The sequence below is a fragment of the Haemaphysalis longicornis genome, unplaced genomic scaffold (genome assembly GCF_048455015.1).
Source record: "Haemaphysalis longicornis isolate Haplotype H1 unplaced genomic scaffold, Haemaphysalis longicornis Haplotype H1 scaffold_8, whole genome shotgun sequence".
NCBI classification, from domain to species: Eukaryota; Metazoa; Arthropoda; class Arachnida; order Ixodida; family Ixodidae; genus Haemaphysalis; species Haemaphysalis longicornis.
Window position 1 is genome coordinate 182825942 of NW_027526445.1, and position 23629 is coordinate 182849570.

The 23629-nt window shown below is 49.6% G+C and overlaps 1 protein-coding gene across 1 annotated transcript in view; it reads right to left on the reverse strand.

Annotated features, from left to right (window-relative positions):
• Positions 1-1230: 1230 nt before the first annotated feature.
• Positions 1231-23629, reverse strand: part of LOC144149272 (uncharacterized) — a gene marked incomplete in the record, with an annotated part of 436446 nt that continues 414047 nt past the window's right edge. Inside the window, 5 exon segments of the mRNA XM_077680825.1 lie at positions 1231-2366; positions 4135-6724; positions 9390-9758; positions 12549-12711; positions 23195-23336. Of these exon segments, the coding sequence (XP_077536951.1) occupies positions 2158-2366; positions 4135-6724; positions 9390-9758; positions 12549-12711; positions 23195-23336 (3473 nt within the window).

Genomic DNA, 23629 nt, shown 5'->3' on the forward strand with positions numbered 1-23629 from the left:
AGGACGAGGCAGTGTCTGACCTACAGAATATGTTCACGTTAGCTAAGCTGTCTTCCCGCTGTGTCGGCCTTGTTTTGCTTGTTTTTATGTGCGTAGCACTGCATATGTGCACAGATGACCACGCGCCATCTAGCCTCCAACTCGACTGTCTAAAGAGACATTCATAAACTACTGGGCACCTGCCCCTGCCCTCTCCGACTGTCGTGGATCCGGCGTTATTCTCTCACCGCTCATATTGCGGCGGAAAGTTCCTCTCACCTTACGTCGTTTCCACGACCGCTGCTCTTGCTGGCAACTGAGCCACATGAAGAATTTGTCCAACTAAAGGAATATATGCGCGACACCACACGCACTCCCATTTCACCGTGTGGAACAGGCCTTCCCAGTGGGCTCCCTCGCTGGGAGGAGGTCCTGCTGCGTGGACTTCGAGTTGGGGTGGCCCTCTCTCGTGCGGTAACCCGGGCGTGGCCACCGCGATACCATGCCCCGCTTACCAATAACTGCCCCTTCTGTATGGCTTCTACCGAAGACGCCGACACCAATCACTTTCTGTGGACTTGCCCTTCCCTGAGTGCAGCGAGATCCCGACACCTTCGCGGCACAGGCCCGCACACTGGGAGACACCCCTATCTCCAGCGATGGCTATGGGGGGCCCCACCACCGCTGTCTTTGGGGGGCCCCACCGCCGCTGTCTTCTGGACTTCTTCCGGGAAATGGATGCCAACTTGTGCCTTTAGGTATTTATGCCAAAGGGGATACTATGGAAATTTAAAAAAAAAATGTCCCCGTACTCTGAATTCTGTTTGGCTAGTTTTTGTTGATCTTTGTTTACTAATTATTTAATTCATTTATTAATCTATTCATCGGTTGAAAGAGCGTGTAGGTGAGGATGTTCTTTCAGGCTTACGAACATCTCCGATTTTTTGGTTTGTGTAATATTTTTACACTAACTTGCGTCCTGTAGTTTAGCAAAGTCTCTGAATACTTACAATACAGGAATCCCATATCATTCGACCTTCTAGTAAAACGACCCGTTTACGCTGAAGTTAAAATCCTCAAACACATACGCATTGCGCCTCACCACTGACGCCGATGATAAGGATCTTCCGGCCACATCCCTATTCCAAGGTGTTCGAGATCTTCACTGACTCTCGACATGTGACCGCGTTGCAGAGAAGGAGCACAGAACAGTATGGGAAGATACAGGAGGACACAGTACCGAGTGAGGGATCGTTGATTAAAAATAACACTTTTAATATAACACGTACAAATGGACAACAAAGTGATAGACACTCGGCGAGTATCGCTTGTTTTGATATTAAAATCATCATGCACTGGCGCAATGGTTCATTTAAATGAACAGGGTCTAAAAATTTTGCCCCTCGACCCCAGTACATACTACAACGTTATCCCCTTTCACTGATTCCAGCTCTACGGTACAACACATTGGTTACAAAAACTATAAACGGAACGAAAAAGCACAGAACGCGCGAGTATGTACATGTCCACTCTGAAAGCTTGGTTGGCTGTGGACAGTGACGCTGTGCTGGCTGCGAGAAAGCGGCTTGCACGCGGGTGTTGTGGAGGTCGGTCCATTCTATTGCGTGGTGGCGCTCACCTTAGGAGCACACCTATACGGGACAATGGCGAGTCGAGAACTTCGCGCACATCTGACAGGCCTCATTGAGGTGGCCTTCACGGGTACGTGGCTGGGCGTGGGACAAATCCTTCATGCTTTTCCTTATTACACGGAGAAGCCATTATAGCGTGTTCCATCTCACTTTAACTCACTCGCTTACACACATCGCAGACGCTGTGCCGGATCCGCTTGCATTTAAAATGCCACTGTGCGTCCGCTGGCTGGCTCTTTCGAAGAAACTGCTGGTCCCAGGAGTCTTATCATCAAAGTGTCATGCACACACACGCACACACGCAGACACCGCCTTGAGGAACGACTCCGAGGAGATTCGTGCAATGCTCTAGCCAGCACATAGTGATCGTCCAGGAGTTGGCAGTAAGTGATCTCAATCTGGCCTCAATTCGGCAGTAAAAGACGGAAGGCGGCATCGAGGAGCCAGCCTAGAAGTCCAGAAGCCAACGGGCGAAGTCATCGCGCTGACGTAGCGGAAGTCGTCAGTCCCGGTTCTCTCCTAGCGCTTAGTAGAAGTCCAGAAGCCGGCAGCACAGAAGGCCAGCACAGCCCACTTCGTCCTCGGGCTGTCGCGGCCGCAGTTCGTGGCCGTGCTGCTGGTGCCAGCGGTGGACGTGCCGGCCGAGTCCAGGCATGGGCTGCTGCTGGGGCCGCCGCACGGGGGGACTCTGGGGCGGGCTCCGACCCGGCGCCGATCGGCTTCGGGCCCCGACGCCTGCACTGGGAAAGCGGCGCCGAACCTGAAGTGGGAGTGCGCTCCGGGTTTCCCGCACCCAACCACATTCACCTCGAGTCTGAAGGGCAAACATATGAGCGGATAGCGACGCGTTACAGCACGTTTAATAAAACTTGCTGCTGGGATAGTTGGGTCAAGGTCATCATAACGGAAGTTATCGCTTCAAGAAACAAGACACACGACAGAAAACGAACAGGACGGGCGCTGCTTCAACTGATTTATTACCAAGCTACATCTTGGCATATATACCACAAAAGAAAAAAACCGAGCATGCACAGCGTGAACCATTCTATACACAACTCCCAAACAATCATCGCAACAAATCATAGATAATACCAGCCTGTACACTAATCCATAGTAGATAAAACTTTTACCTCAGAGGAAAAGAGAGCAACAGAAGTATCACTGACACAGTCATTACCACATTTCTTGATATAAAAATCTTCCAGTATTTCAAGCGCTTTTGTATTGCGTCTTCAGCCCAAAATCTTGATATCACTCAGCCGTGCAACACAATCGTTACAGTTCCCGCAATGTGCAGGCAACTGCGCAAACCCCCCTATTCCTTAAATCAGTTGAAGTAGCGCCCATCCTGTTCGTTTTCTGTCGTGTGTCTTGTTTCTTGAAGTGATAACCTCCGTTATGATGGTTACAGCGCGCGTTTTTATCCCTCTCCATAACCGGTCCTGTAGCCTTCATGCCTGTTACTGACCTATACCGGAACGGTTTCCAGAGGGGGAAAACGCGTGCGTAGACGCGTCGTTCTTGTCTCATATATTCGGCCCTTGGCGGTTTGCTACACCACACGTAACTTTCACTACACTATTATTTCAGTCAGTATCCTGCTGCTTCGCGTTTGAAGTTAAGAAATTACCCATTAAAAATCTCACGTTACGTTTCGTGTATATTTCAGCCCTGCAAGAAACTCCTTGCGGCAAAAGCAACAAAATGGCGATTGCTCGGCTGAACACCGCTGTAGCGCTTATTTAATCAAAAGTTCCCCCTCAAAGTTACATGAAAATTGGCCGATAGGATGACTCAAAGCTTACGCCGAGTTCATTTGTTTGTCGGAATTAGTTACAAAAACGTTACTTTGGTAAGGGGTACAAAAGTTGTAACGCTTGAGAGCATTGTGGTGAAGATTTGCCAGGGATGGCTTTAGAGTGAAGTGCGTCTTTTGTGATAACTGGACCTGCTGCATTCAGGCGCAGTTGTATTTGGGTTATGCCGACACAACTTGAGAAAGAAACGTTGCCATTTTTTATTAAAAAAAAACGTATTTGCGTGATCTTTTTTCACAGCACGGGAAAAAAGATAATGCTGATGAAAGTTACGCTTGCCATCCTCCTCCTTCTGCTTTAACGTTACAAAAATGCTGCTTTTGTAATGTTTACAAAACTTCTGAACGTTACAAAATTGCTGTATGATGCCAATACGTTGGTGTCTACGGGAAGGGTATGGATACATGAAACGACTGCTCTTCTTGTTTTATTAAAACTAACCTTAATTAGCTTTTCAAGTGTAGATCGTTCACCTGGGGGTTCTAAATGTGCAATTGCTGTGTGCTCTTAATACATGGTCTTCTACGCTATAGAAAACGACAGCCCGTGTTCCTCTGCTAGGATAAAAATCTAGATTGCCAAATGCAACAAACACTTCCAAAGATTCCTTAATAGCCCATCGATGGCCTTTAGCACATGTCTTTGCGCTTTTGCTATAGAGAAAAGAGGGCGGAAACATGCGTTACCTTGAGCCGCCTTACGCGAACCCTTGCGGCCACGTGTGTCCTTGTTGCCACGCTCACTGCCGGAGTCCTGGCTAGAGGCCGGCGTGCTGTCCCGCAGAATGATGCTCTCGTAGCCGCTGCTCGTTCCCGAGCACTGCACCACTTGTACCGTCTTCATGGCGCACTTGAAGCTGCTCGAGTCGCTACTGCCGTGGCCGCTGCTCGACTTGCGTACCGTCGGCCTCGCCTGCGTCACTGTGGCGTAAGGCGACGGCAGCATTCCGGAGTCCACAGTCTCTGCCCGCTGAATCGCGTTGCCTTTCGAGTCTGTGCTGCAAGGTGTCGTCGGCGTCGACACACTTCGACCCACTGCACTCAAGCCGGGGTCGGGGCTTTCCGAGCCCGTGGTGACCTGTTTGCAGTGTTGTGGTTTCTTAGGTCTCCCGTCGGACTGCTTGCAGTTGCTGGAGGGCGCCTTGGTGATGACTATGGTGTTGGATGAACGACCATTTTTGGTACTCATCCGGCTCCTTGGAGGACTACAGCAACTGGTGAGAGTCCCGCAAGCGCTGCTCGTGGGGCTGGCGGCGGCGCGCGACGGTGACATGTGCATCTTGTGCGTTGAGGCCACTGCCGCGGGTACCATGGCTGAGCTGAGCTTGCGTTGCGGCTTGCAGGTGATCGCAGCCGCCCTCTTGGGGGACGAGGGAACGTCAGACTGTAAATGAACCGGCAGCTGTTGCTGCTGCGAGGACAAACCGCTAGTTCGAGAGCCGCACGGAACCCTGTTAGGCTTGGGAACGGGCTTTTCCGTGTGGTGTCCCGAGCTTTGGTCACTGTTTTGTGACAGCCTCGCGACGTCCTCGATGGCACCTCCGCTGCTTCGCCGCCTTTGCTGCCTGGCGAAGGAGCAGGCAGCCGGCGAAGCACAGTCCCCCGAAGCTTCAGGAGGAGACTCCATGGGAGCGTCTGAGCTGTGGTGAACGTTTTGTGTAGCGTCTGCAACGTTGGCGGAGTTGATGAGAGGGAATAGGTTGTGTGGCTGTATGTCGACCACGGGAGGGTCTTGCGCACCTGTGAACACACCAAAGTCTTTCGCTAAGAGGTCTAGTTTCTCCGAGTACGACTGGAAGAGGCCGTCACTGTGAGGCGAAAGTTTTGGCGGCGAGAGGTCTTGGCTTCCCGTGAGCGACGAGTTTGATTTTTGAATTCGGTTGAAGAAGGCTTCTAGCTTGAGCCCGTTCATTGGCTTGATGTTGAGCCTTTGGATGTCGTACTTGTCCGTGTCGAAATCTGCGGGCTCGCTTTTTGTGCTAGTGACGTCGGCGAAATCGCTCCCGTCTGTGGAGCTGTCGCGGTCATCACACAAATCTTTTCTCTGCTTTCGGTTTGGGAGACTGCCATAGCGGCCCCCTGTCGGGCTGGAGGTTCCACTCCTCATGATTAGCAGAGATGGGATGCCTTCGTTATTGTTATCGAAGTAGGGTGACGTCAGCTTACGAAGCCTGGCAATGCGCTCCAACTTCTCCGCTAGCACGTCTCCTTTCACCCCTAAGCTGATGTCATCACCGTAGAGCCTCTGATGCCGCTCCTTGCGCCGTTGCAGCAGAGTGCCTTGCAGAAGCTTCCACGTAAGGCCTCCGTAGACATGTCCTAAGATCTCGGCGTCGTCGCCAACCATTCCCGCGCGATCAAGGTCTACGCTTACGGAGTCCGTGAATGACGAGGGAAGGTTCAGCCCGTCATCGCTCAGCATCCTGAGTGGGTGGCTACCTTGACTACCCCCGTTGGAACTTCCCTGATCCACCTCCGGTAACGGGTTCTCGTTGCTCGTGCCGGGCCAGCCACTCGTAGCGGCGAGGATGTCTTCTTCTGTGACTTGCAGACAGCAATCCTGCATTTGTACGGGCTCCACCGGTTCCTGTTCAGCCGGAGCCATGTGCACGTCCTGACATTCTTTCCCTTCTTTACTGTTTTGGCCCTGGTCCTTCTTACTCGGAGTGTACTTAGACTTCGTCTGGGCTGGTGGTCCTTCCAAAAGGGCCCTTGGCTCATCGTGAGTTCGCACAGCACTGGAGGACCTCTCGGGTGAGCTCTTCCTCTTTGAGTGGTGTTCGTGGTGCGCTCTCATTTTTCTGTGCTCCGGAGTAGACTTCGGGCTAGACTCTGCTCCTTCAACTATGACGGCCGCAGGTACCTTAGAAGCCTTACACGGCGCAGGCCTTTGCTTCTTGTTACCTTTGGGGCTCTGCGCGTAACGAGAATGCTCGTGTACCCATTGCTCCACCATGCTTTTCTTGTGGTCATCCATGTAGCCGTACACAGCCGCCACAGCTGGGCCATCAACCCACTGTTCTTTCTGAAGCTGCTCGAGAGTGCGGGAGTCGAACCGAGGCTTCGAGAAGCGCGGCCCATCTATCCAAAGTTCGTCGCTCGCATGCCTCGTGGCTGCTCCTTCGTTGAGCATCCCAGAGTCCTTGGCTAGGGTAGCGCTCCGGTGATGGTGAGTCTTCCTAAGCGATCCAGTTGGATGTTGGTGAGACCTGTTGGGCGCCTCCAAGCCGTTGGATGACAGGCTGGTGTCACGTTTCACGGCTCCGCTTCCTCCACCCTGGAACGGGACGTCGCGGACAAGACTTAGAACAAAACTAAGCTGCGAATCATGAAGGCCCAAATATATTCAAGCTCTGTAAACAATGATACGAGGAAGACGAGTTAAGCATAAATCCCACCCAATTCTGTTTCTTTTCCGTGAACGAATTGCTTTATAAGTGAACTGGGTAGAAAGCGAAGAGTCCGAACACACAGCAGAAGTTGTCCACATATAACCGCCCCATCTTCAAACAAGTAACGTGCCTGCCCAAATAAATTTGATTAGACAGCACTTTAACAGACATTATTCAGCGGTGCGGTGCACTTCATGGTCTATAAATTATACGGCGAAAATAAACCCACACTACCTTAAGAAACAAATAAAAACTTACCTTTGGCTCTTCATACTTTTCAAAGCTGTACAAATGGCAGAAGAGAATTAAAATAAATATCTTCGAATAACATTTCCTGACAGTCCTTTAAGTTCGAAAAACACCGGAAACATCTCAGCACCGGACCACGCGGTTAGGCTACTTGCGGCAAAAACTCAAAACTTCCCCAACTCAGTTTGAGCTATTGGCTTTCAGGATGGCAATCATTACAAAAATTGAATAGTCTTTGGTTGTGTAACACCAATTTTGTAAAAAAAAGAGAAATATAGACTTAAAATGTTATAAATACCCGCCGTTCAATAAATATTTTAAGCAACAGCAGGCACTGATTCACCTACTTCACTAATATACTGGAAAACAACATTTCTACTTTGCAAGCGAGACAGTCAATTTCCCGCCTGAAACCGTTGCTTGCCTTTTAAAATAAACGCGCTTGCGTACCTTCCGCGAAAATTCCCATTTCGTCCCACTTGATATCGACATCAGTGAAATTTCCTTCTGGAGCCCGCTGAAGAATTTTGAGATGTTCGTTCTTTCCATGGTAAATAACAAATTAAAAACCGTCACCCGCAGCCATACGCACTTAACAGTCCTGTAGCGATAATGAAAACGCTATATTTTCTGTATTGTTGCCTTTGTGTGCGCTGTGTTGTACCTTTTCCAGTTTATAATACGCGGTCGTTTCAACATTCCCGAAAATCGTGTTTAGCCATGTCGTCATAATCATCATCATCAACAGCCTACTAGGTCCACTGCAGGACGAAGGCCTCTCCAATCGACCTCCAACCGCTCCGGCCCTGCGCTGCTCGAGTGCAGTCCTTGCCTCCGAATTTCCTTATTTCTTCCCTCCATCGACTTCATGGCCTTCCCCTTCTTCTAGACCGTGTCTCGGCATCTATTCTGTCAGCCTGGCGGTCCACCAGTCGTCTTTTCGCCTTACCACAAGGCCAAAAGCAACGGGAGGCTACGCTGCTCAGCTCCGACCCACAAGTGTAAGAGTAGCTGGCCGAACTCGCCGCTAGAACCCACGGGCTCCTGGCCGCCGACTAGGGGACTGTAGTGCACTGGTGCTCCCAACCGGCGCCTCTTTCTAAACAGCTTCGGGTAAATAAAATTTCTCACCCCACCACCACCACCCAAGTCCATTTCTTTTTGTTTATTTGAACTGTTCACACAATTGTAGGCTTTATTGGTCATTTTTTCCTATTTTCTGTGCGCGCATTGCCATTCAGCTTTATTGCACTAACGTGGGTTAACCACACGAAGCTTTTCTTGGTCTCCTGCTTTGCCTTTTTAGATCAGACAATGTTGGAAATAAATAAATAAATAAATAAATAAATAAATAAATAAATAAATAAATAAATAAATAAAACTACAAGTGCTAGACTTCCCACCTGTTACACCGAGAATTTACCCAGTGAAGGGCTTACAGGTATATATGGGTCTCCCTTTTCAAACAAGCCGATAACTGAGCTATATGTGCCAAAAATTTTAGCTACTTTCTCCTCGTTTGTCGGTTTTATCGGGCACCAATTGTGTCTACGTTTAAAAACAGGTTCTTCTGGCTACCTGTTACGCAACTAGCAATTATCCTATATTCTAAAAATAAGAAAGGCAGCAAGGCAATGCAAAAAATCACCATTTCTGAGACTACTAACAGGCAAAGGAATGAATATCAAACATTAAAAAAATTGAGGTGATTTGCTCACTCGCAGAGATTATATCTAATTCATTGCCCGACAAATAACCTCCATTCTCCTTGCCGTTTTTGACTGCCTTATTTCCTTCCTTTCTTTCCCTCCCTCTCATTCCCTCCCCCTTCCTCTATCTTGCGGTACTGGGGTACTCACATTGTGCTTGGAGCTGGGCACATTGTGCTTGGAGACTGCAATTGTATGGACGCCGAACGGGGCCAGTTGCTGTATTGCTGTGGGACCATGACCAAGCCTTTATTACTTCATATCCAAGAACAATACAGCAAATGGCCCCGTGCAGGCCCCGGAGCGAGCGTGAGAAAGAGACGGTTGACGCTGGCTGGAACGCTAGGTCCGCAAGGACAAAAACGAGGAATGTGTGCAGACCCTGCACCAGGTCAGTTGCTGTAATGATATTGGACCAGTAGCAATAAAGTCTCGCTCCCCCCCCCCCCCCCCCCCCCCCCAGTGTTTAGACTGAAGGGCAATCCACCAAACGATGTACCATTAACCGACCCGACGCCTAGCTTTACTTAAAACGCTGGTACCGCGTTAAAACCCGACCAATTTCGCAGCCCCTCTGTAGCCCCTGACTCACCTTGGAAGGGCTGGACGCCGCCTCTGTCTTGGCCGCGGTTCCTAAGGCACTGATGCTCCGGACGGGAGAAGACTCCGGAGGCCTGGCGGGCACGGCCGACCTGGCCGGCGAGTTCTGCGGCGTGGGTGCCGAGAGCGCGGCCTCCACCATGGCGGCCACCCGGGGCGGGCCCTCGTTGTCGGTGAAATCCTGGTGGCGGCCCACGTAGATGACCGTGTCGCAGGACTGCTCGCTGCTCGACGTGTACTCCGGGTCCGAGCTGCCCGACCGGATGCCCGCGCCTTCTTCGTTCAGAGCCTGGGTGCGCATGAAGGGCCGACACACGCCCTCGTCGCCCCCCGCCACTGCGACGCTCAGCGGCGACCCGTACTGCGAAAAGAAAGAAAGCCAGACGAACGCTCTGATTACTCGGCTCCCAATTTTCTAAGTAGGGGGGAAATTCTACCCCCCACCCCCCGCCGAAAAACGAGAGGTGGGAAATACAAAAATTAAAGCCGTTCCACTCAATGTGAAAGCTATCGGAAGTGCGGAGCAGTGATTCGTCATAATGGGCTGCAGCACCGTTATGCGCTTAGTGCTACCACCCAATGCCATTCAAATTTTCCGCCTTCGCAGTGCTCGCGCGCCCCCTACCTGAAACTGCACGAGCCAGAGTTCTGTTCTATTTGTGCTTGCTTTTCCTCCCGCACATGCCGGCGTTGCACTGCCACTTTTTTTTTTTTTTTGCTTAAAAAAGCAACCCAACGAGCGTTCTGAACTAAACGAACGTGGGCGCTGCCGGTTAATTACGTATATTTTGCCTCAAATGTACCTATAGTTATATTTGTGCTAAACAACGGGGAGATGCATGATAAGGGACAGCGGTTCACGAGTTTCGAACGCTTATGACTATATAAACCGCTTGGCTTTCGAAGCCTCGGGCTTACGCTGGAGCGACGAAACGCCATGTGGCTCCACTTGGGTCCAGCGTGTGAGTTACGACGACAAGGCGAGCGCCTAAAGTGCTCTGCTCTTAAAACATTTTCGAGTGAGAGCTCTACTACAGTGCAGCTTTCAAGATCATTCATCGAGTCGCAAGTGACCTTCGGTCGCCGGCACGTTAAGCTCCGTCCTTCTTTCTTATCGCTCCACTCGCTCGGAGTCTCACGGATACAGTACCACGTGACTAGGAGAGGGTAAAGCGGCTGCTTAACCTACGCTTGGTCGCTCAGTCTCACCATCGATTGCGCGCCTGCCGGGATTTTCCTTTGCTTTCCTTCCTTTGAGAGGAAGGGGCTGGAGCTATAAGCTGCGAGTCCAGCTTGACAAAGGCTCCAGCCCAGGGATGTCAGTGGGTACTCTTGAACGGAAGCGGCAGGATGAATCCAAGTCATCCAGTAAATTAAGGTAGACGGCATGCTGTGAAATCACTAGCAAAGGCTAGGCTAACTCTTACAAAACACTGTGTGACAGTTTGGTTTAGCTTGTGATAGCTAGGTTGACAGGAGTTAAACCTGGGCCATTTCTTTCTGGCCAATGTCAGTTTTCGAAAATATGGGAACCTGCACATAGAAGACACACACACACACACACACACACACACAACACACACACAACACACACACAACACACACAACACACACACAACACACACACAACACACAACACACAACACACAACACACACACACACAACACACACACACAAACACAACACACACAACACACACACACACACACACACACACACACACACACACACACACACACACACACACACACACAAAACGCGCGGACACACACACGCCACAGGTTCTCTGTCTATAAGCGGAGCCCCTTCCACTAGGTGATATATTTTGGGAAACATGAACCAACTGCTCCAGCAGTCCGCGTTAGTCAATGTCAGATATGCCACATTTTCGTTTGGACTGGCAATGTTCTTGTCATTCTTTCCCCCGAGTTTAGTAGTGGCCTAATGGTTACAAAAGGTTTATGGTTGCACGAAAAAGGCGTGCAGCTCCAGAAGTTCTAGAATAACTAGGGAAGAGCCTTACACAATTCTGTTCAGTCAGGGCACTGAAACAAAAAAAAAGGGGGGGAAGGGATCGAAATGTAATCTAAGCATCATTATCTTTCATGACATTCTTTCTTTGGTTTGAAGGGAAGGGAATGGGAAGAGATTGACCTACTACGGCGCAAGGGTTCTGAAAGGTACAGCCTTGAGAGCACTCCTTGCAATCTGCTTACGTAGTGAACTGCGCCATAGTACGGCTGTTCACTTGTAAATGCACTGTTCGCTACACTATTATCGCCAACTGTTCCATACCATGAGGACGACCACAATTTTGAAACGAGGAAATGTTAACCACGAGCTGTGCGTGTCAATTGTTTGCAAAGTAAGGTAATTATCATTACTTGGCGTGCCTCCCATAAGTGAATGCGTTCCAAAATCCTACGTCCTGCCTCCAAGAGTGTTCTGACATTTACCTGCCCTTGCGTCGTCTTGTAAGGAGTTCAAGCGTATTTTAAGGTGCTTAAAATTTACCAGCTTCACTGCGGATAACAACTGAGCAGTTCACTGATTGGTTGATTGTAGGGTTTAACGCGCCAACGCAACGCAGGCGATGAGGCGCGCCGTAGTGGAGGGCTCCGGATTAATTTTGACCATCTGGGGATCTTTAACGTGCCCCGAAATCTTGTACACACGGGCGTTTTTGCTTTTCGCATCCATCAGAAAAGCGGCAGCCGCGGCCGCGAATCGAACCCGCAACCTCATGCTCAGCAGCGCAACGCCTTAACCATTGAGTCACCACGGCGGGTAACTAAGCAGTTGAGGACACACCTTCTGCGATCTTTTAGTAACTTTTTTTTCAGTGCACAAAAGAAATTCTATTTTATTTTTCATGCAGCATGGCAAAATGAAGATTTCGCCTTAGAATCTGGCAACACAGAGTTATACCCGTGTGAAGACCTGAGCTGCATCCATCTACGAACTGAAAACTTTTCTGATGGTTGGTATTTTGTTGGTTTTCCGGAGTGACTACTTGAGAGACCTGAGAACCCACTCAGCCCAGTTTCGAATACCGGCATCGACATGGAATGCATGGGACGGGTATTTGATTCTCACCCGTTAGCGGTGCATTGATTTCTAGCCTAGATTTGTAGCATGGCTACAGCGCACCTTGAGTTTCTTCCGTCGCATGCGGTGCACCCTGGAGGCGAGCTGCACGGTGGCCAGGGTCTCGGCGTAGTTGGCGGCCAACGGAGACACATGCGCGATCATGGCTGCCCGGCATGTGACGCTGCCTAGGGCCTCCTTCAGAAGTTGCGTCACCTTGGACTCCCTGTAACAGGAAAGAAAGGGAGGTGCAAAGAGCGTCGTTTCTTTGTTCCGTTGGTCATTCGCGGGGAAAATAAGCACAGCAGGGATGAAGGGCGTACAAGGTAGACAGTGCACGGTCGGGTCTAACTAGAGCATCAAGACACAATAACGGTTCACCACGACGTAGCGGTAAAATCCTAACGGTCTTAGAAGTGACATTCCCGGCGCACCATAGCCCTATTGCTATCGTTAGAACGCGCTTTGGGTGTATATAGCTAGACGTCTTTGACTGGGGTGGGCCAACACATTTCGTTGCTAAAGAACACCAGTTGGGGTGGCTCTAAAATTGAACTCTTTTTAAGTTCAAAGTATTCTTGAAATTTTTAAAACGTAAATTTCAGGTTTTTGAGGCATTTCACCCCCAACCAAATTCTATCAGTAACCCCTGGTTTTGTGGGATTATGTATCTGAGATATTTTTCGTCGTATACTAGAGGTGGTAGTGTTCTACTCAAAGTGTTGGCGTCTGTTCTGTTGGAAGACTGTTCTGATGGGTCATCAAAATGCGTGGCCTCGTGGAGATCCCGAATTCTATCCTACAGCGTGGACATCCCTCTCTTCCTATTGGAGACATAATAAGGAGGGAACGACACTTCCAGCTCGTACGTCGCTTACCCGAGCCCTGTACCCATTGCCTATCAGTCGGCGGGTGTTACTGTCAAGTAGCCAGGAGGACCTAACAGTCGAGGCGGAAATTCTGGCGATGACCCACAGCACGGATTGCGGCAACGCCTTCTACGTGAATTGAAAGCGTATTCATGGCTTACTGGCTCTTATTTTACTCGCGAAGTTGTCGGACTATGCCGGTCTTGTCCATTTTGTACGGAGAGTTAAAAAATGGTCTTCGTGCTGAGGTCAGGAAGCTGAGGCCTCTTGATCGAGGAGGCGATGGTTGATGGAAGGAGCAGCAATAGCGAAGAGCTCGGACACGAGTTCCCTTGAACGAGGAAATAGCCCCGGGGCTCGGATCGGAATAAGGGCGGTGGGAGGCAGTAATGGGTGCACAATCATGAGTAGACACTAGCGTCTATCAGCAATGGGGAAAAGCTTACGAAGCTAAAGACACTGAGTGCAGTGTAGATGCACCCATGTAAACGTATGTGGTAAATACAGAAAGAAGCGGGGGACGTCGAAAAAAATGTGTTAAGGTAATGCAGCAATAGCAGAAGGGAAAGAGCAGCCAAACTACACGCAAGGCGTGGCGTCTGCTTTGATGTGAGGCGACGCAGAAATGAAACGCTAGATCTGATCCCGGGGGTGGGGGTGGCGTCGGCAGGGAAAGCCCGCTATTATGTCTGCAGCGGTTCCTTCCGATGCGAATCGACGTCTCGGAACTAATAACGGCCACGCTGCTGTCCTTACGTTCTTGCGCCTTCTCCAGCTTTTTTATCTCTAGCCGAGGCTCAGCGCCGCCCTCTCTCATACTGCTTCCCGAATGTTTCGTTACATACGGTAGCGAAAAGGAATCCGGAGGATTCGACGCCACCTTTACGTTCGCTCTGAACTCATTCAAGCAGCCCTTTGGAACTGAGTGATTCCAGTGCAGTTGTTCTGAGAAGTGGTGTGAAGTGAGGGAACAAGGCCACAGTTTTAAAGACGATAGTCTTTCTTGGGCTACTTAAACCCAGAAATTTTGGTCTGTCTGTATGTCTGTATGTCTGTCCGTCTGTCTGTCTGTGACTCGATTCAGCCACCCGGCCAAAGCAAAACAATGCCTGCGCAATAGTCTTATATAGTCAGAGCTAAAAATACCCGTCTATGTCCGGTGTAATGCTCATACTTGTCAACATTGTTGAAGAAGAAAAAGACATTACGCAAATATGAGACAAAAAATCAATACAGAAGTGATATTTGCAGTGGTCCTTTAAAAAAAATCAAACTTGCTTGACTTTTGCGAAATTAAATACTTCATCAACTGCAAAAAAAGAATTCACTCGGCCGTCGCCTGCTGTCGCCCGCGCCACTACAGCTTCTAGGGCCATTTTAAGAAATCAACCGGCAACAGTTACGCAAGGTTCCACTAGATAGGTTTCACGTTCTGCTTGCAACGCACGTGGAGTAGGGAAACGCGGTTCTATAAATGTTGAAGCAGGGCGCCTCGATGAACGCTCGTCTTCACCGCACGGCAGCGTTCGCATCGAGATACCCTGTTTGGAGCAGTGGAACGCGGGAAATTTAAAATGATTTAAGCAAGCATTTGATGTATTTACCTTGGGAGGAGCGCGACGCAAGACGAACAACATGAGAGGTGAGCGGGAAAGCGAAGGGAGGCATTTACTTTGCAAAAGCCGATAAAGACTCGTCTTTTGACGGCATTTGCAACGCAAGGAGCAGATACGCGGTCAATTTTTTGTTCTTGTCAACGCAACAGCCGATAAGGATAACGGGAATTCGCTGTTCTCGTGGTTTGTTGGCGTACAATTACGTCAACAGAGTCTGACCACTAATTTTAAAGCGATAGCTTTCTCAGTGGGACCGGTGGCTTCGTGCCGAAAAACTAATGCATTTCCCCATAGACCGGTTGATCGACCGAAAAGCTCTCATGAGACCTCTGGACATACGGCATGTGCGTGAAACGGGCTTCCATTGTATCAGTACGGTTACTTGAAAATAGCGAAAAGGGAACGGTTCCAGATACGACAATACACTCATCCAGCGCGAAGGCAGAGAGCAGTACAATAGTATACCTTTATCACAGAGAGAAGACGAAGAAAGAAAGGAAAGGCCGGGAGATTAACCAGGTGTAGAGCCTGGTTTGCTACCCGGCACTGGGGGAACGGGGCTCAGGGAACAAAAGGGCGGGATAAGAGGAACAGATAGGAGTGGGAAAGCCCGCACTCTAGTTCCGTTTCGGGCACTATAGCCTTTCACGCAAGTTCGTTCGTTTCACTAAGGAAACGTAAAAGGGCTTTCGTCGCCTTCTGCGAGGTCGATGGTAAATACCGATGACTTAGAATAATTTCCACAGTAAATGGCCGATTGCCCAATCGGCTGAGCGCGGTGGCAAGCACGCACCTCTCCGACGAGTATTCGGGGCAGCGACACACCACATGTTCTATAGTCTCTTCCGCCCCACAGGCGTCACAGTGGGCGCTGCTGGCCATCCCGATGAGGAAGGAGTAGGCTTTCGTGAAGGCCACTCCCAACCACAGTCTACAAAGTAAAGTTGACTGGGGACAGCCCATACGGAATACGGCGCCGAAGAAGAGGATCCTGAATATACAGACGGGGATTACGTTTAGGTCGCTCGTAGATGCGCTTGGTTAGTGCGCAAAAAATCGTCGCATGGGTTTGTTCTTCGTTTGCGATTCAGGTCTTTGAAAGTTTGACGCTCGATTGGACGCACATCCAGCGAAGGTTTTGTCGCACTTTTGACGCAGTTATGGTGTTAGAAAGCTTTTGAGCTTCTATAAACTTTATTTAGGAAGGAAGGGTAATTTTGTTTAATGCACGGTTCGGCACTGGGGTGGTTGTGGGGGGAACCAATGGCTGCGCGGGTGACATTCCGTTTCGAAGTCAGTGTAGGAAGGGCACTTCCTGTTGCCCCTAGCACCCGCTAGTGGCTTCGGACACTGCCGCAATCTTCTTGATCTTCGGACACTGCTGCAATGACATAGCTGTTCGGTCTTAGTGACCCAGCGTAGCGGCTTCCGACACCTACAGCGTGGGTTCGAGCCCCATCAATTGTACTTTTTTTACATTTTTGTTTCCAATTGTTTTTTTGCAGGAAAATGTTCCCGTAGTCCAGTTTTGCGCGGTATTTCCGTAAACGAGGTGGGTTCAGTATGATTTAGCTGCACTAAAGTTTCGCATTAGGGCATCTTATACTCTCTTTGCTGTTTGTTTTGTCACAGAAAACTAAAGGAGTGGGCTACAGCTGTTGCTGCTGATTGCACAGCCACTTCATCCATTGGCACCCGTATAGGCCTGTTTCTTGCATGGTGCTGGGTGAAACTTTAAAATATTCAACAATCATAACGTGGTTTATGTTGTAGAATTATTGCTGTGGGGACCACCTTGCACGGTGGGGATTGCCACTGCGTTCAAGGTGGTTGAGTTTTCGCCGTCATTCTTAATTTCACCAATACGAGAATAACCCTCTCATTTTCATAAGACTGGTAAGGATGGCTTTACAATGAGAATATGGTCGGTAAATAAAATCAAGCTTCCTGAAGGAAAACATGATGGGACGAATTGCAAATGAAACGCACGCGGAATCATGGGGTTTGAAAGGCTGCGGCTTGCTTGCTGTTTCGCGTTATGCTAGAAACTGTAACTTGGTGTAATTTGCTCATTAACCGTGGCAGTGCGGTACAGCGCGCCGCGTCGAATGCGTCAAACTGTAGTGATGCTAGTTTTCGCGCCAGTGGGACGTCACGAACCTGGCATCACTAACCTTGGCCACTGCTGCTTACGTTCGTGTTGCGCAGGACTGTTCTGGCACGTCAGTAATCCATGTTTGCGTTTCTTGTTCGCGCAATCGTGCCCAAGTTCAGAAATATGTTCCCTCTCCGTTTAAACAAGATGTCGTGAAACCTTTTTGTGTGCATTTAATGCAAGCCAAATGTGCTAACCTTTACATGAGCCGGTGGGCTCTTAGTGTCAGATCGGGCTGAACCAAGACTTTGCTTTTAACAACGATGACTCCGGCTCGTCAGAAAAACTGGAAGCTGACGTAGAAAGAGGGGAGAGCGATTGCGGGAGCCGAGACGTCTGCAACGAGAATAAGATGGGCCACGCCAAACGCACGTCGACCAGCATGGGCATAGGCGACAGCCGGCGCGCCCTGTGATGGACGGCGTCGCATAAGGGAAGACGCGTGATCGAGGGGGAGAGGGAGAGCCTTCCTTTGTTTCTTCCCCATCGGGTCCCGATCGAAAATGGACCCTTGGAAGCAACCCTGACAGAAACTTTGCGCCGCATCCTCGGAAGCTGTGGCGCCTCCAGTCGTTGAGACACCATCAAAATGCCGCGAGTGTGGTATCAATGGCAAGACATCAGACGCCCTGACTGCGACAAAATGGCCGCGATTCCTGCGAGTCCAGGCGGCCACACAAGTTGTGGAAAGGCATTCTGCATATCAGAATGTAATTTTATCGCGTGTTTGTTTTTTACGTATCGCCATTCCTGAGAGACTCAAAGGTGTTTCTGTCCAACACGCCGCGTTATTGAGCTAGGTCGATGCAGCGCCACGACGTCGTTGTTCCCGTGGAGGGTGAAAACGAGAACTGCTTGTTTTCATGTTGAGTAAAATGACAACACACGTTAGAAATGTCTAGGTGGTCTTAATGCTTCCTAACCCTTTGTTACGGCGCATTTCATACAGCAGAGTTGCTTCAGCACGTAAAACCACAATCTGTCTCTGCGAAGGAAAGCTTGACATCCACCTCAATGCAGCCAGACGGCTACAAAGGAAAGCTGTAAAGCTTTCTTACAAACTTCGCACTTGAAGCAAAATTTGTCCTGGCCCAGGATTCGAACCCAGGACCGCCGCTTAACCGGAGCAGTCGCTCTACCAACTGAGCTAACCACGAGGCTAGCGTTTGTAGCGCGAAAGCGAAATGATCAACAACTCGAAGTGAAGGACAGGTGTTTATCCACCAGTATTAGGGGAAATCCCTAAGGTGGAGTGAAGTTTCTGCGAAGGAGCTTGAGGTGGATGTCAAACTTTCCTTCGTCGAAATTTAACTCCATCTTGGGGATTTCCCCTAAACCTGGTCGATTAACCACAATCTGTATTTGAACCCACTTCCTTGAAACGCCAACACGAAAGCCCGAACCTGCCCTCCTCCCAACCAGATGCAACCTCAGCGGAAGGATACTACACTTTGGTTTGTTGAATATGGGGTTTCACGCACTGACGCTACGCAGGCGATCAGGCATGTCGTAGTAGAGGGCTCCGGGTTAATTGTGACCCCTGGGGATCTTTAACGTGCGCCGAAATCTCGAACACACGGGCGTTTTCGCTTTTCACCTCTATCAGGAAAGCGGTCGCCAGGAAATCGAACCCGTCAGGAAATCGAACCCGTGTCTTTGCGAAGGAACTTCACTACAAACTTCGCGAAGAGGTGGTGGGTGACTGGTCCCGTCGCCACATGCCACCTCACCTTACGGAGGCTGTCTATAGAGGGATATTCGAAATCTCGAACACGTACAGCAGCCACTAGGAAGGCACGTTAACGTTTAATGTTGTTTATTTGATAAAGGTAATCGGCGCTGAAGAAGGCGAATGCGTCCATGCGACAACGCATAATTTAGTAGCTACGCGACGGCAGCCACCCACGCAAAGAATGTACTCCTTCACGAAGGAACGTGGCGAACCCAAACATTCATCTAAAGACTCGACTATACAGCAGTGGGACGGACGGTTGCTAGCACTTGCCGCGCACAACTCGATGGCTCCCAAACCCTCTGCGTGAACGCCTTTCACACGTGAAGCGAGGAGTGCATTAATGTGGAAAGAGCTTTGCCCAAACTGACGCCCGTCCAGACGATTGTGGACGACGGCGCAGTCCACAGACTTCTCTCATAAGTGCCACTCAGAGCTTCGCATCTGGAGGAGTCTCGTTAATTCTGCAGGCGAAGCTGAGAAGTTGGAACGGCGAGTAACGATGGGCCTTCCGGGTTTCCGGAATGACGGGAGGTTGACGACGACTAGAAGACGGGGAGGGGCGAGGAAATTTGATTTAAAAGGCTGCTCGCGCAACATCGCTCTTGCTTGCATACTGAGGGGTGGCACTGCGGGGGACCGGTAAGCACCCACATAACAGAACCAGCGCTGTAGAGTGCAGCAGTACACTGAATTGTTTGACTACGAATGCCTACTGTTAGAGAGAGGTACCTTAGATTCGAGGGTGACTGTCGTACAGAAATGCGGAAGAGTGTTCAGATGTCCAGAGAAAGAGTCGCGAACACCTGTACATGTTACGTCGACACTGTGCACGGTGACAGGGAACAATGAATGGAAACTTCGCCGCTGACTTAGTCCAGCCGCTGTTTACGAACGTGGTCTGCCCCAACGCTCCCGAGATGTCAAAGCACTGTAGTGGAGAATTCCGCAATGTACACTTAGTGGTAAGTGGGGACAGTGGCCTGAGTGTCGACGGCGGTTTTTTCTCAGTAAGGTGTTGAAGGGGGGTAAAATTATCCAGAAAATCTGCGTTATTTCTTTGACTTCCTTTGACTTTCTAATTAGATACCTGGGTTGTTGTGGGCCCGCTCCCTGTATGGATCTGCAGAAGACCTACAGTACTGATAAATAAATATAAATAAATGATGATAGGCTGGAAACAGAAGCCGGAACAGGATGTGTGGATGGGAAAGCAAAAGGGTGCAAGAGACATGGGGGAAACAAAGGTTAGCGAGTTGGCAGGCATTCTCTATTAAAGAGCACTCGAAAAGGCGCAGCAGCACAAGGGGACCGGGCAAGTACTCTACGAAAGCGGCTAAGCCTCCCGCTACGAAGTATGACTGTATTTCTAAACAGAATCAGCCCTTATTTCTGCTTTAACTTCTGTGTTCTTGTGTACAGCTCCCCTTGCAGCAACATATCCAGGAACTCAGAGCGTCCCCTATGTTAAGAATGTGCCGCAACTTCCAGCTGGCGCCATGAAACGTCAATGCCAGTTGATGCAAAAAACGCGTTAGGGTTTTCCCGTCTTCTCTAATTCGACGCTAGAAGAAGCCGGAGAGGAGGCTTGGAGCACGTCCGGGGCCCTTTCTAGTTTCAAGTTGAGCCGCACGCCGTCGTTTATTCGAGCTTTTATTTTCTCCCCCTCTTTTGTCGCAGGTCCGAATGAAAAATTGTCGGGACAAACTTTGAACAATGAACAGACAAGCTTCAGCGAAGAAATAAAAAAAAAAAACTCATACAGCACAGAACTAGGTGCTGTGCAGTTTCGGGCAAGTCAGGCACGAAGACGAGATGAGTTAGCAAAATAAAATTTGGAAAGGAGAACCTGCACAGAAGAGCGAGGCGTTCGCGGTCTTTGAAAGTCAAGAACCGTGAGGGACTCGCAATTTGTCACCGACCGCAATATTCGCCGGCGCGCGCGCGCGCGCTCCGCGCAGCGCTGTGCCAACCACAACGTCCGAATTCCGCACATTAATTGCAGATTACCCCGCCTCGCGCCCCGGTGGCGCTTCGGTCGCGCTAATTGCGTTCCCTTCCAGGGCTCGGACACTGACTTCACGGGGAAGGCGGGCAACGGCCTCGACCTCACCGCGAGGGAATACCCGTTTTTAAACGACCCGCGATTAATTATTTAATTACTGCGAAGAGGGCGCCCAGTGAGGCGAACGCGCGCTTGTGGCTGAGCAGCCAATCATGTGCCCCGGCGGTTTTTACGCGACAACAATGACTTCCGCCCAACTGACTTCCGCTACGGACGGGGCAGTGTGTGCAATGCTGCCCAGTGGAACGAGCGACTGGTCACTACCGCTACACGGCGGATGTGATAAATGCGGATGTTGAGAAAACGACCTCCGAAAACGGCTGGACAACGAGAGTCACTCGGCTGCGCTGTTACGGAGAATGGCGCCAACTTTAAACCAGAATTATCATGATCTACGCGTGAGTTGAGTTCTATCTACTTAGCACGTTCACTGTGTGCCCAAGAGTACGTAGGCCGGACGTGGAAAATACTCGCCGAACTGAAACAGACTGCACGAACGAACATCCTTTGTTAGTGAGCGTTGAAGCCGCACCTTTTGAGGTGTGTGTAACTTCTACGGTGTGCAAGACGAAACTGCAGCACAGTACGCTTTGTTAGACGCCGAAACTGTTGTTACTTTGAGAGACTAACGCAAACTAAAGTGCCTGTGGCTGCGACAACTTGAAAGGACCATACAGACAACATGCGTCCTTGCTTGACCTAAAATATATTTCGATAAACTCGCTCAACTCCATCCCGGCTCGGCAAACATTGTTTTTGACAAACGATATCGCTAATATCGACAAACCTTCGGACTACGCGCAACACAACATCAGCCATGACGTCACTGGTAGGTACTAAAAGAAGAGTAAGAAGCGTGTTAACTCTACGACAACATTATAGCGGCGGCGTCAAACGGAACCAGAGTCATTATTGCAATCCCGTAGTCATGCTTATTGGCAGAAGCTGTCGTTAGCTGCCGTGAATCCCCAAACGAGTCACTGTGAAGTATGCCCCCTATGCAATGCCTCTCGGGGTCTTTATGGTACTCATATAAATAAATAGATGAGTTAATTGAAATTGCTGGTGATGTTGCACCCGTTCTTGTTGTTAGTTTTCTGGAATTTTACAATTGTGAGTCTTCGTTATAATTGGAATCATTGTTAGTGCGGGTTCGATTCCCCCCTACCGGACCCGGCCTTTTTTATACTAATTTCTATATTCCTTTATTACGAAAGCAAAATCTCATCCCAAGCCGAACATTGCAGCAAAGCTGCCCTGTATATGTTTTCTCACCAGCACCTTTCCACGCCCGGGCTATCTTTCTTGTGCTTTCAGCTGAACTGGTATGTTCCCGGCATTGAGAAAACATGTATCTTCTAGGCAATCTATGAAGATCCTTCGAATACTATGGGTTGAAGCACTGCCACTAACTTATGTGTTTACTTTCACGATCCCTCTTCCTATGTGTACAGTCATGGACAAATGAAACGCAATCCCGAAAGTATAAATCAGAACTCCCGAATAGCGCGATTTCTTTCCGTGCAAGTGAGATTGACGCGTGGCTTAATTACAGTAACAATGTTGGGAAATGCGCCTTTCCATATACACCAAATGCGTGCCGTTATTGAACCCCCACGAAGAGTATTTTCTAATTTAGCGTGTTCTGGTTCATATTTATGTGTTCGCATATTATTGGTCCACGACTGTACATGTTTCATATCCACAGAGTAAAGCAAAACAGTAATATATAGACAACTGTTGTCCTCTGTTTACCTTCCAATTGGCACCCCGTTTAGTGCAGTTTTTCGCCACGTCCTATGAAGAGTGTGGTGGTGAAACAATCCACAAGGATTGTTCTACAATCAAGGATTCTACAAACAAGGATTGTTCTACAATTTCTACAAATGAGCCCAAGGTCGCGGGATCGGTTACCGGCCGCGGCGGCCGCTTTTCTGACGGAGGCGAAAAGCGAAAACGCCCGTGTGTACGAGATTTCGGCGCACGTTAAAATGAATCCGGAGCCCTCCACTACGGCACGCCTCATCGCCTGTGTAGCGTCGGCGCGTTAAATCAATCAATCAATCAATCAATCAATCAATCAATCAATCAATCAATCAATCAATCAATCAATCAATCAATCAATTCATCCATCCATCCATCTTTCCACAAATGTCCACTTTTTAGGATTGAAGTGAAGCGCAGCGATGTGCGACGCAAAATCATCTATTGCGGGGTATTCCGGAGCCCCGCTTTCCGGTAACAGATAAGACGTCACTTTTGCATTGCTTACCGGAACGGCAGCCTCTTCTGCGCGTTGAACAGGGCCAGGATGACGTTCCCGAGCGCCGACAGGCTCAGCGGGCCCCCGGCTTTGGTTCCCCGCTCGCAGCTGCCCAGGTCGAACAGGTGCAGGCGGCTCCTGCCACCGGCCACTGCACCGTGGTTGCCAAAAAGGGAGGGCGATCGAACCTCGCCTTTTATACTTAAAGGGGTCCTGAAATGCCTTCCGCCGATGCATGGATGTACATGTAACCAAATAAAGCAATGTATTAGCAATCTCCTCCTGCAAGAATTTTGTTAAAGCGATGAGTATTAGCTGAGAAATCGTAAATCAAAAACCGCGAATTATCGTCGCGCCGTATTTCCTCCTCCTTTCAACTGTTTCTTCGCTGTTGGCCTCCCCTCCCATGATGCTCCGCTCCTCAGCGGTGACGTACTTCCGCTA